The sequence below is a fragment of the Danio aesculapii genome, chromosome 7 (assembly GCF_903798145.1).
Source record: "Danio aesculapii chromosome 7, fDanAes4.1, whole genome shotgun sequence".
Taxonomy (NCBI): domain Eukaryota; kingdom Metazoa; phylum Chordata; class Actinopteri; order Cypriniformes; family Danionidae; genus Danio; species Danio aesculapii.
This window is the reverse complement of record NC_079441.1, coordinates 8,544,852-8,559,655: the sequence shown is the minus strand read 5'-3', so window position 1 is coordinate 8,559,655 and position 14,804 is coordinate 8,544,852. Positions and strand designations below refer to the sequence as shown.

At 34.1% G+C, this 14,804-nt stretch overlaps 1 protein-coding gene across 1 annotated transcript in view; it reads right to left on the bottom strand.

Annotated features, from left to right (window-relative positions):
* The window catches only part of fah (fumarylacetoacetate hydrolase (fumarylacetoacetase)), a 44,723-nt gene that overhangs the window by 1,535 nt on the left and 28,384 nt on the right, over positions 1–14,804 (bottom strand). The window contains exons 9-13 of the mRNA XM_056462602.1: positions 10,473–10,603; positions 4,175–4,250; positions 2,745–2,791; positions 1,046–1,147; positions 407–561 (exon numbers count right to left, since the gene is read on the bottom strand). Coding sequence (XP_056318577.1) covers positions 407–561; positions 1,046–1,147; positions 2,745–2,791; positions 4,175–4,250; positions 10,473–10,603 — 511 coding nt within the window. The remainder of the gene's footprint in view (positions 1–406; positions 562–1,045; positions 1,148–2,744; positions 2,792–4,174; positions 4,251–10,472; positions 10,604–14,804) is intronic.

The window sequence follows — 14,804 nt, the reverse complement described above, 5'->3', positions numbered from 1 at the left end:
GAAAGAAAGAAAGAAAGAAAGAAAGAAAGAAAGAAAGACAGACAGAAAGAAAGAAAGAAATAAAGAAAAATATACATGAATAATATTTTAATCTTTTAACATTTTGTATTAGGCCTGTTGTTTAGTTCATTTCTGCACTGACACCATAAAAGAAAGATCAACATTGATCTGCTTCATGATCTTACTGCAGTCTCGCTTCATCTGTTACTTCTAGCCAATGTATATTTTAATAGATTGATTGATTCAGTTGACAGACGTTGACAGCACGTGCTCTGTTTGAACTGTTTTGGTCTGTTTAGAAACTTTGCCATGTGAAAGTGAACCACACCAAGAATAAAAACAAACATTGTAACAATTTGAACCCCTGTTTCAGAACAAAAGAATCGATCTACAGGTGTGAACGCACCGAAAGTTTTCACAGGATATAAAAACAACACACAGACCTGAGAGAGTGACCTCGTCTCCGTCCTTCAGGAAGGTTCTGGTTTCTCCTCCACCAAGGTTGATGGTCTTGGTTCCCCTCCAGGAGAGCTCCAGCATAGAGCCAAAACTCTCAGGATCCTGCAGAAACACAAATACAGAGATCCAATAAACACCATACAGTTGAAGTCAAAGTAATTAGCCCTCCTGTCAATCCTTTTTGATTTATTAAATATTTCCCAAATGATCTGAACAGAGCAAGTAAATTTTCACAGTATTTCCTTTAATATTTCTTCTTCTGGAGAAAGTCTTATTTGTTTAATCTCGACTAGAATAAAGGCAGTTTTACATTTTTAAAAACCATTTTATGGTCAATATTATTAGCCCCTTTACACAATATTTACTTTCGATAGTCTACAGAACAAACCACTGCTTTACAATGACTTGCCTAATTACCCAAACTTGCCTAATTAATCTAGTTTAGTCTTTAAATGTCACTTTAAGCTGTATAGAGGTGTCTTGAAAAATATCTTGTCTAATTTTATGTACTGTCATCATGGCAAAGATAAAAGATATGTCTAGACTGTTGATTTGGTCTGGGTTTGTGTATCAGTGAGTTGCGCACCGGTCCACTGATGGTTCCTGATGCCAGCAGGTCTCCGGGTCTGACGTTGCAGCCGTTCACTGTGTGATGCGCCAGCTGCTGCTTCATAGACCAGTACATGTGCTGAAAAACACACCACAGGTTACTGCTGCTGCTGGCATTCACAAACAGAGCACAGGAGTCTTTCTTTACATGAGACCATACTATAGTCTATCTAATTTGTTGGAGATTTTTGTTGGTGGGTGTAAATAAAAAAAAAGTGGAGTTACATTTTATCTATCTATCTATCTATCTATCTATCTATCTATCTATCTATCTATCTATCTATCTATCTATCTATCTATCTATCTATCTATCTATCTATCTATCTATCTATCTATCTATCTATCTATCTATCTATCTATCTATCTATTATTACATATACACACATATATATATATATATATATATATATATATATATATATATATATTTATTTATTTATTTTCATTCATTCATTTTCTTTTCGGCTTAGTCCCTTTATTAATCAGGAGTCAGCACAGCGGAATGAACCACCAACTTATCCAGCATATGTTTTATGGCAGCGGATGCCCTTCCAGCTGCAACCCATGACTGGGAAACATCCATACACACTCATTCACACACACATACACTACGGACAATTTAGCTTACCCAATTCACCTATAGCGCATGTGGGGACTGTGGGGGGGAAACTGAGCTCCCGGAGGAAACCCACACGAACACGGGGAGAACATGCAAACTCCACACGGAAATGCCAACTGACTCAGCGGAGGCTTGAATCAAATACCTTCTTGTTGTGAGGCAATCGTGCTACCCACTGCACCCCTGTAACGCCATATTCTAAAATAAATATAAATAAAATATTAATAAAATAATAATAAAAATTTAAATATAGCAAATTAGAAATGTTAACTAGCTGAAAATAAACAATGAGTTCACTTAATAAACTCACTAAAATGACAGTTTAGTATAATTATTCTCATCTGACCAGAAAAGGCGGAGAAACTATTTATTGACCATTCGTCAACACAAGAAAAAAAATAAAAAAAATTTCAAAAACCAGAGAGATATAAATCTATGATGCATTCTCGAAAGTCAACTCAAACTTTGTGTTTGACCCTGTTATACACGGTTTGCTGCAGTGAAATGGCTTTTCACCAGAGCCAATGCAGAGCAGGCAGTGAGAGGAAAAGAGAGAGGTTTTTGTTTATTTGCAGTGCACAGTCTGTGTGGTTTTTAATGCTCGATTCACTAATGGCATTATGCAAATAAAGCAATGGTGCAAAGCTGCAAATCTAAACTTGTACAGGACCATTTATAGATGCATACAAGGCAAATATATAGTGCCGTGAAAAAGTTTTTGCCCCTCCCAGATTTTTTTTATTTTATAAGGTCCCACTATATATATTAAGTGGCCTTAACTAAAATGCACTTGCACTAAAATTAATCATTTGTTGCAATGTACTTATTGTGTAAATACATGTTTTTAAATTGTACGTATGCTTGATTTAATACATGCATGTAATTTGATCTGTAATTCATTTCTGTAAGTACACCGTTGACCATCCCTTACACTTTAACTCACCTGCTCTGTGTTTCCAGGAAAGTCATGCAAAATCAAAGGGACACAGTGAAAGTTGTCTGTATGGGTTTGCTACTTTTGAAACAAATGCAAAACAAATGCAAAACTACTTCTTACCTTAAAATTGGACTTGCAAATGGTGGCGGCTTCTTGCATCCCCTCACCTGGGCAAATGAGAAATAGAAAATGAGAACTGTTAAATAAAAACGTCTTCCTCTTATACTTATTATTATTTCATAAAATTAAACAATATATTTACAAATGTTTTATATATTATAAAAATAAAATTATTATTAATTAAATTATTAACTATTAATAGTATTTATAAATAATAATAATAATAATTTCATCATCATTATTATTATTATTAATAATAATAATAATAATAAAATTTTATCATTATTATTATTATTATCATCATCATCATTATTGTTATTAATATTGCTATAATTATTTATTTAAATTATAAAAACAAACAGATAAAGAAATCACTGTAGTATTACAAGACTATAAATCATTGAATAGTAATAATATTATAATTAATAATAACAACAAAAACAACAATTATTATTATTTAAACAAAAATGCTAAAATATTGCTCTAACATAATTAAGCTGTAACGTGTTTCATAACAATAATAATAATAATAATAACAATAATAATAATAATAATAATAATAATAATAATAATAATAATAATAATAATATAGCAGCAGTGGTAATTGTCATTATTGAATTAAATTATACATATTTATTAATAAATATATTTTGTTGTAATACTATTAAACAGTGGTAGTTATTTATATATTTTTTAAATGATAAAACTTGAATTGATATTTTTTAACACTTTTAAACTGTAAGGTATTGCGGTGGCGCAATGGGTAGCGATGTCAACTCATAGCAAGAAGGTTGCTGGTTCGAGCCTCAGCTGGGTCAGTTGGCATATCTGTGTAGAGTTTGCATGTTCTCCATTTGTTGGCATGGGTTTCCTCCAAAGTCCAAAGACATGCACTTTAGGTGAATTGAATAAGCTAAATTGGCTGTAGTGTATGTGTGTGAATGCAAGAGTGTATGTATGGATGTTTTCCCAGTGCTAGGTTGCGGCTGGAAGGGCATCCGCTGCATAAAGCGGTTTATTCCGCTCTGGCAACCCCTGATTAATAAAGGGACTAAACTGAAAAGTTTTAAAGTATTATTACTGAATAATAATAATAATAATAATAATAATTCATGTGTACATAATAATAAAAATAACACTTATTATATAACAGCAGTAAGACAATTAAAAAATAAATAAATTGTAAAGTAACTGTGGTTGTTTTATGTTCAAATATTAAACCACAGTGCTGCTATTTTGCCACAGGAAAACGTATTTCATTCTCAGTCACTGTTAGAACTAATTCAAATGTTATGCTTGAACTAGCGAGTAATACTGTTTCATACAATCACCAATAACACATTTTACTTGTATACTTATCTTATGGCGAGTGATCATTTTTATATGCGCATATGCACAATAACACTGATGCTACAGACACCAACACACACCTTTCACACTGACAAAGAGGTTGATGTTGAATGTGTAGGGGTCATCATGACGCAAGTATGGAAGAGGCACAGGGTCCTGAAAAATCACAAAATACAACATCAGTGTATTTTATCAAATGTATATTTTAGAAATGGCTTTTATATTTCTCACATGTGAGAACACAACAACAGAAAACTGACAATGATCACCTCAGGTACACCTCATGTGCTTTATTCAGTGTTAAATGCTAATAATGTGAGTTTGAATAGCATTTCACATCACATTTATTGCCATACTACTGAAAGCAGCAGCAGATAGTTTATATCTGTGACTCTGTGTAACCAACTCTGTGACTCGTTGTAAACCAACACATATCAGTGATTCAGCATGCACATTTAATAATGTTAAAGAGGTTTAATGTGTATTAATAGAGAAGATTACAAACCTTACCATTTCATCGGAGTGCAGTGAGTGCACTATTCTGTGCTTCTGAATGGCTGTATTTAAATTTCTGTTGTGTTTCGTCTGGTGCAAACAGCCAAATTGCTTCATTGCACATCTCAGCACGTAGCATGTTGTTAGGACACGGGGTTACAATGTAACCTGCTCACCTAAGGTTTACGTTTGCATTATTTATATTATTTGCTAATTAATAACCACCTCATGTGGATCTCTGAATCTGCATCTCATTTCGGAGGCTGCTACTGTCCACCGCCATAGACGCATGCTTTGACAGCCTTTATGAATGAATGAATGAATGAAGGAACGAATAAATGAATGGAAAAATTAATTAATGAAAGAATATGCGGTTTTCAAATAAGGCAACCAGCGATGTGCTGAAATATAATTGGCTAAACTGGCATTGGGTTGGTTAAAGGAATCAAAACAAAGACAAAGCAGAATATCTGTCCTCAGCATTGTTTTTCAGATAAACAATAATAATGTTCATGTAACATGTTTGTTAAATATCTGCAAACATATTATGGTATTTGTAAGCTTTAGAAGAGCCAAAAACGTACAGCACTTTTGATACATAAATGTGATATACTTTTTTTGTTTTTCTTTTCAAACCAATATAAATTTGACTTTTCCCCAAGAAATTACGGTGACAAACGAAAAAAATAAAACCATATAAAAGCTAAACTGGTTTTATTTGATTATTTATTTGTATTTTATTTCACATTTATTTTACTGATTTAAAATGCATAAAAATGTGGACTTTATTTTACGCAATAATTTTAGTATCAATATTCACCAGCGCTCCATTTTAAATTGTGGGATCTTAATTTATTAATTAGTTTAATTTACACATTTAAAATTAATTTATTAAATATTTTATTTTATATTCTAGCATTCAAACATTATTAAATTCTTCCAATTAATGCATTTCTGTTTACCCACACTGTAAAAAAATAGCCGTAAATTAGCAGTTTTCCGTATTTTGTGATTAATGTTTTTATTTTTCCCAGTTTATTTATAGTTTTGAACTTTTAACCTTGAAATTTTTTCAAAAAGTGACTTTTATGAACATTTGTAATAGTTTGCAGTGATGTATTGTCTGGGTTGGTGTTTTATTTTACGCTACAAAATCCTTATAATAATCTGCCAGAACATTTACTGTTATTTTACAGACTTCTTTCTCTATTTATTATTTCTAATACATTATATTATTTGAAACTACAACTAAAGTGAGAACGGCAAAGCATCTACTGCATTTTAGCGCTATAACTAATGTGAGAACCGCAAAGCATCTACAGCATTACAGCGCTTCAACTTGTGTGAGAACCGCAAAGCCTCTACTGCCAGCACTGCAAAGCTTCAGTCTTGAACCGCAAAGCCCCAACCTTCAACGAGGATTCGTGAGTAAACCAGCTAATGACTGTGACTGTTGATTCTGACTTGCACTTTGTTTTTTTCTCCTTCTCCTACAGGAACTTTTCGAACTGTGGTATAATTGAACGATTTTTGGTGTTGATGTCAAGACAGAGTACTTTTGTGGCTTGACCATTTTGAGTGTATGAACCATAGACTGTAAAATATTTGGACGTAGTATCCGTGACGCCACCCATAGGTTTCTGAACACTGCAAAAGAAGCTACAAGTAGGCGCGTCATCGCACCGACGGCGGGATACCAAACAAGGGCAAAGAGGCGGAGAGTGAGCGGAGCTACAGACACCTGCTGGCACTTTGCTTAGACCTGGCAGACAGACTTTACTTTGGGAGAAACGCTTAATACTCTATTTCTTGGCTGTACACTATATCAATAAAGTGTTTAGACTTTTAAAAACACTGTAGTAATACACAGAGCCACTAAACATTGTTCTTATGACGTTTTTCAACAGGAGGAAACCGCGAATTACTCCCAAACACTTCAGATATAGTGCGTGTTAGTAAATGCAAGACTATTGATGAAATCCAGGCATAACAATGTATGATAACGCTTCATATGACTGTTCTAGAGCCTACAGCTAATCAATCTGTCAGATTCTGGAGGGCATTACGGGTCTAAAGAAAAATATTAATGATAAATGATCTTAAATAAAACAAATACATTTATAGAGATGGTGTATAAGTATATAACTTTACTCACATGGCAAACGGAGGCCACATGAATGGTTTGTGAGCACAATTAAGTGCACACAGCATCCCATATCATCTGATAATTGTAAGAAATAAGTCCAAAAGGCAGCTGACTGTGTAAAGCCACATAAAACAACACAAAAATACGATGAATATGCCGAGATCAGTGGCTAATCTGCCGGATTCAGCTGAGGTGAAGTGACGGCGACCAGCGAGACCTAGCTGTCACTCAAGTGGCCACGCTCTTAATTATGCAAACTTAATATAACCTAATATAAAGGAAATGGATGAGTTATAAAAAAATTCACCCCCCTCACAGTTGTCATGAAGGGTAATAATAGCTATATGACCCAAAATCGTTCTTTGTACCAGGCTGTAAACACCTTTTTTTTCTGCTGTAAAGTTGGCCATTCTAACAGTGCGCTTAATAGAAATTTGCTTTATTATGGAGCCAGGACTAGCGGAATTTTGATGAATTGCAGTTTCAGTTACTTACGTATTGGATTCCCGAGGGAGAGCAGGAGGTTGCCGCTTGGTATGAACAGCAGTTTAACAGGCCTTTGTAAGGTTTCCTGGTTATATTGTTTGAACTTTTTGACAGTGACATACTGTCTGGCACCCCAGCATTTTAAAGTAAAGGAAACGTTACACTACTAAAATGTCAATTAAAGTCACTTTGTTAAACTTGTAGATTATAATTTTCAACATAAAGAGTCAAGAGAGCAGAGATTAACCTCCCATAATCCAATTCACAAGCGTAAAATCAAAGATAACACTTTATTAACAGATATTTTTTACGGTGTAGTATCCATTTGCTGACCAAAAACATTAAAATAAAAATCTCATTAGCATAAAAACACAGACCTGCTGGTCATTTTTGGGCGGCGACCCACCATTTGAGAGTCACTGATCTGACAAATGAATGCACAAAGGAGAATAAAGATGTGTATTCGCCTCATTCGCTCAGAGTGCTGCATATAGAGAGAACGAACTTTAGCACGTCTCATTTCACGCTTATATGCAAAGTCTGCACTCTGCTGTCTGCAGTGATGAAGTATCATCCCATAGAGCTGAAACAGGACTGTAAAGCTGAATAAATTCAAACTAAGACCATCATTTTTAAAGATAATGTGTCTGCAATGGGCATTCCCGGGGTGCTAATCGAGTACTTTGTCTGAAGTCTATTTAGGCAGCCTGTAATGGCATCAGAGAGCTGTTGCCAAAGCTAGGCATAATTACACAGCATTTTTAAAGACGCCAGTCATTTTTGGTGGAAGAAGGGCCTTTGCCAATGTACAAAATCCTAATCTGTCACTTTTAAGATGTCTACATAATACAGACTGGTTTAACCCTTGTGTACTGATTTAATTGACTGGCCTTTCCTTATGTTAGTGCCTGTTTTTGTCCCATTGATTTCCATTATAGTTTCTTGATTGCAAAGCCATGACACCAAATAATCATGGTGTTTTTCCCTGATGGGAACTTTTTTATTTTTCGTTTAACTGTCAATCCTCAGTTGGCACAATAAACCCTTCAGATAGGCCTGTGCAAAAAAGTTTCAGATCTGTATATGACATTTCTATGGAGTAAACCAACAAATTATAGTGTGCATGTGCATAAGTACACTTACTATGTTTACTGTGTTCTGAGAGCCAAGCTGCTATTTTTTTATTTTCTCAAACATACCAAAGCAAGTGCGCAAAGGTCTCTCATGCACGCACGCACGCACGCACGCACGCACACAGTACTCTGTATTATCATATAATTTTAAGCCAGAAACGAAGCTTTTTTTTTGCAGTGCAACTAATGATCAACAGTTAAAATTACAACTCTTACCTCTTCCCAACAGGGAAAACCAGCAACAATCAAGAATGCATGATTATATGGTGTCATGGCTTTGCAATTGAAAATGTCATTATAATGGAAGTCATTGGGGCAAAAACAGCCCCCAACATAATGAAAGGGTAGTCAATTTGCCCAGAGTGTATTGTTGAATTTATTAAAAATGTCAAAGCATTTTCCCCAAATATGTGTCAAAATAGGATTTCATTTAAAAATCATTCCATTTGCTGAAATACAGAGAAAGTTGTGGCCAAATGAAGACTCAAAATCAGCCCAGAGTGGATTAAAACATCCCACCACAGTTAAAAGTTAGTGAGAGTATTGAACGTTTTTGAGACAATCCTCTTTTGCTCACCTTAAATGTTATTATTTGATCACATTACTGTAAAAATGGTCAAATATATGTACAATTTCAAATGACTATTTTCTTTTTTTAAATATATTTTAAACTATATTTTATTTCCGTGATGCAAAGCTAAATTTTCAGCATCAGTCTTAATAAGTGATCCTTGAGTCAATGGCTGATTTGATGCTGAATAATTAGTTTTTTATTATCATCACTGTTAAAAGCAGTTGCTTTGTTTTTTGGTGGATCGATTTTATGTAAAATAACACTTCTTTGACCTTAATGTGTCTCAATGGTCAAAAGATATTAATTATTCTAAAGATTATTTTGTCACTCTGACATTGCTAGAGCCAATAATCCCAAAGTTATTTCCATATTACAGCCTGTATTATATGACTGCACTAGTTTACTAATTTTTATAAAAGCATGAACAAAATCAAACACTCGTTGCAAATTTTGACCCAAACAAGAAGAACTACCTCTTCTACAAAAAAATTTAGAGAGTTAAAGAGAAATTTTAAATAAAATGTATGGGGTTATATCAGTTGACTAAAACAAAAAATGATTTCAAATGACTAATTCTTTTTCTTATTTATTTTAAACTATATTTTATTTTTTTATTGAATTTTCAGCATCAGTCTGAAGTGATCCTTCAGAAATAATTCAAATATGCTGATTTGATGCTGAATAATAATTAAAATTCTTATATTTTTGTATTATTATAATCATTGTGAAAAACAGTTGCTGTGATCATTTTTTCAGGATTATTGAACTGCATATTCTGCATATTATGGCCTTTTATACCAGTGTTTCCCAACCCTGTTCCTGGAGGCACACCAACAGTACACATTTTGGATGTCTCCCTTTTCTGACCCATTAACTTCAGGTGTTGGAGTCTCTTCTGATGTTATGATAAGTTGATTCAGGTGTGTTTGATTAGGGAGAGGTTGAAAATGTGTACTGATGGTGTGCCTTCAGGAACAGGGTTGGGAAACACTGTTCTATACTATATTATATGACTGCACTACTCTACTTATTTTAAAAAAGCATGAACAAATTAATAAATGAAAAGCACAAAGTGCAAATTTTGACCCAAACAAGAATTATCCCATCTAAAAAAAATTATATATATTTTAACATAACATATTTAAAGTTAATTTTTGTAATAAAAACATAAATGTTAATTGAGAAAAAAAAAAAAATGTCTGTTTAATTTCGCCCTTATACGTAATCAGTCTCTCATTCTCAATTTTTACATGTGCTGAATTAACTAAATTTTAAATATTAAAATCAATTATTTAAACTAGTTTTAAAATTAAAAAAAAAAAAAACTATAGTAAAAAAGACGGATGCTAAAATATTATCTTAGGATAACCTGGTAAGAACAAAATATCCAGTACAGGCTGCTACTGACACATTTTAAAACAAAAACTGTACAAGTTACATTAAACCCACAGCAGAAATGCTGTAACAAACGAGTTTCTGAATCATTAGTGTCATTTCATTTCCAAAATATTCAATCTCTTACACTTAGAATTACCCCAGCTTACCTGTACAGGATTGGGCTCAACAAAGGGTATCAGAGCCTCCATGGGAACGACCCAGGGTGAGATGGTGGTCCCAAAATTCTTGCCCAGGAATGGACCTAATGGGACATACTCCCAAGCCTGGATGTCCCGAGCTGAAACAAAGACATACAGTAAGCAAACTGTAGAGATCATGCCTGTTACAGTAGATATTAGTACAGTATGTGGATGGAAGACCATACATAATGCCAGAGGAATTGGTGGTTCATTCCACAGTGGCGACCCCTGAAAAATCAGGGACTATGCTGAAGGAAAGTGAGTTTTGTATAGTATAGTGTTTATTCTGGGTTCACACTGCATCACTGGCTCTAGTTTACTCACGTGGATTTTTAGCTTGAGTTTAATTATTGTATAATTGAAATTGTGTGTTAGATGCAATTAAGGTGAAATGTGCACATTAGCTGCAGACATGTTGCTCGTTCAAAGTCATTCTTGAGGGCAGGGTTAAGCTGTCAATCACATGAGATCCACCAATAGCTAACTATAACGATCTAATCAATTCCATTGGTCCCGCCCAAAATTTCTCTAATTTGAGAAGTCTTTTCCCTCAGATAAATGGCACAAGGAAGACAGATTATTCCATATTATATTTCATTCCCTATTTAAATCTGAGTGTCCTAAAGAATTACATGCAGTCACACTTTCATTTATTTCCCCCAGCAGAAAAGTGAAATGATCCGGCACACAAAGTTCTGACTGTCTTCTCTCTAAACTTTATCGCCTCTGCTTTTGAAGCCGTTCATGGATAGATCATTACCAGGGATACTTTCTCTTCCCTGACCAAATTCAATTAGCTGCTGCATATAAAATCTCCGAATATTTACCAAACAAATCTCTTCTCAGGCCTGTGTTCCAAATAGTGATGGGTGATAAAACAAAAACAATAATTATCACCCTATTTAAGCCCCATTTGAAATTTTGAAGGAGTCATGAAATAAGCCAAATTTTCCCTGATCGTTTTACATGTAAGAGGACACAGTACTATATACGCATCATGTTTGTATCAGAGCTCTAAACATTTGTTGTTACTCTAAACACAGCTTATATTAAAAACTGCTTGCCAAAATGACAGAAAATGGAATGTTCTACTTTATGATGTAATAGGGTGGATAAGCCCCGCCTCTACAGTCTGCCATGTTCATTCAAAGAGTGTTCTGATGAGGGGTCAAAAACAGCACTGAAAAAAGGTCAAATTATTAATATATTTATGATTTTTTTAATGTAAAATGCTTGATAACATTATTAGTGAACATTAGAAAATAGTACAAAATATTTCCCACTGGTTCAAGGAATCTCTAGAATATTAACATCTCTACATGATTATTATTATTATTATTATTATTATTATTATATCTTTTTTTACTTTATTTCAGACGAGTATTTAGAATGGCAGTTTAATAACACATTTGTATAATAAAAAAGGAAAAGATTTAGTTAATAGTCTCTTACTGACCCGATTAAGCAAATGCTCTATAACACAAAACAAATAATGCAATTTAATATAATAAAATATTATACAGACATCAAATTTGATATACAATCCCTCCAGGTTTAACCATAGGACTGGGGTGCATAATTTCTAAAAGAATACAATTGACTTTTTATATATTACATATTTAATAATAATAATAATAATAATAATAATAATAATAATAATAATAATAATAATAAATAAATTATTTAAAATAATAAAATAAATAAAAATAAATAATAAACAAAATAAAAATAAATAAAAATATAAAAAATGTTGAGCATTGCAATAACAATATTTCTTACAATATAAATTTTCCCTAGTAAAATGCGATTTTTATTAGCTACATATGTTACATATATTATTATCACGATAGCAATACTGTAGCGATATATTGCGCAGCCCTAATCTGGAACACTTTCAGATCCCAAAATATTATTCGGATATTATTCCATCTGATCACCTTTCCAAGACAGTAGTTGTTTATGTACCATTGACCTTGTAATATATTAAATAATATTTCTCTCAGTTTGCCTCGCAGTCATGCATTACTGCTTTTAAATAAAATAAAATAAATATTTACAGTACTGTGTGAAAGTCCTAAGCACTATACCAGCTTTGTTACCAGTCTTTGTTTAATGTGGCTTTCCTGATTTATTCTAATCTTGACATTTTCTGAAATAATGTGCTGTGTAAACACTTTTCAGAGTTCTTCTTTAGGTTTAGAGTCTCATATATTTTTTCTGTCCAGCTGATCTAATGCAGCCTCTACAATATTCAGGAATGGACCCTGTGGAGGCCATGTCATGACTGTCTGTGATTTATCAGCCATTTTCTTTCTCCAAATAAGACTTCATAGCAATTAGCAATCATTAAAACTTTTCAGAGTTCTTCTTTAGGTTTAGAGTCTCATTGTTTTTTCTGCCCAGGTGATCTCATGCAGCCTCTATAATATTCAGGTCTGAAATCTGTGGTGGCCATTTCATGACTGTCTGTGTTTCATCAGCCGTTTTCATTTCTCAAATAAGATTTCACAGCAATTAGCAGATCATCATCACTTTCCAGAGTTCTTCTTTAGGTTTAGAGTCTCATATATTTTTTTTTTCTGTCCAGCTGAAGTCATGCAGCTTTTCCAATATTTAGGTCTGGACCCTGTGGTGGCCATTTCATGACTGTTTCATCAGCCGTTTTCTTTCTCCAAATAGGATTTCACTGCAAATAGCGAATCATTTTCATGCTGGAAATTAAAACTATTACCACTGTAGTCCTTTCCAGAAGAAATGGCATTATGGATTAAAACCTATTTGTACTTTTCAGCATTCACAATACCGCCAATTCAGACAATATTGCTAACAACACTGGTATAAATGCAGCTCAAACCAGCACAAACAGCCTCTTTCCAGCATTGCTTTCGCATGCCTCTCTCCAACCTAACTCCTATCGTAACAAACCATACATCAACTCAAAGATAATTCATTCACTCTGTATAAATTTCAACTTTACAAAAATAAACACTTATGACTGGTTTGGTGGTAAATGGTCACATATATCTATTATACCATCAGTAAAACAACAGATTTAATGTTGGCCTAAAACTTTAATTCAATTAAATTCAATTAATCTTTATCTGTATAGCGCTTTTACAATGTAGATTGTGTCAAAGCAGCTTCACATAGAAGATCATTGAAAACTGAACTACGCCGTTTCAATTTACTGTGTTTAAGTTCAGTTTAGCTCAGTTCAGCGAGGTTTAATAATCACTACTGAGAGTCCAAACACTGAAGAGTAATCCAGAAGAGCAGCTCTACAGATCCCAAACCATGCAAGCTAGTGGCGACAGCGGCGAGGAAAAAAACTTCACCAATTGGCGAAAGTGAAGAATTAAAAAACCTCGAGAGAACCAGGCTCAGTTGGGCACGATCATTTCTCACTTTAGCACAGTACTGTTTATCTTCTTAAAATCTTTTAAATAGCTTGTGTGGTTCAAATTACTCTAATAATGTTGCCTATTTACTCTCCAAATTTGATGTAGGAATCATTTGTTACAGCATGAATTCTCACATTTCATCATAATACATTACTGTCCCATATAATTCAATTTCCTGAGCCAACGTAAGTCCGATAAAGCATTCATCCGGAAAAATAAATTCAGTCATATTAGGCGAGATTATTGAATTTGAAACCGCAAGCTTTCATAAAGTCTGCAGCCTCACTGCATTGATATTCTTTACCCGTCACATTTCTTTATTTATTCATTGTGCTTCCAATGCATTCGTATCTGAAATTGACACCGCCTATCCAGACTGATGCATCTGAGGATTTCTTGCTGCTTTAGAAACAATGCCAAAGAGACACTAATAAATGCCATCAAGATGCCATTGCTCTGCAGAAATGCAGACAGTTTCTGGTATTTGTTCCAGTCAGCATATATATACTCTGGAGCTCATCTCGCATATAGATATCAAACCTCTGCACAACTCTGACAGAATCTCACCAAAAGTCACGCTGCGTTTCTGAGAACTGAGACTCTCCACTTAGAGAGAGGATCGAACTCTGGATTCAAAATGTTGGTCACGCTTTATTTTTAAACCCACCAGAGGCCGCTGTCGAACGAACGTCTGTCTGTCTGTCCAACTGGCTGAATGATTGACTGGGCGACCGGCCAATCGGCCAGCCGACCCACCCTCCTCCTTCCCTGAACCCAACCGATTTTACCAATTGACCCGCCCGCCCTAAACGCAACCAACGATTTACAAAAGCCATCCGGAAAAAGAAAAGCCCTCGTCCGATTTTTTTTTTACCACGTTTTCGGATTTTACCACACT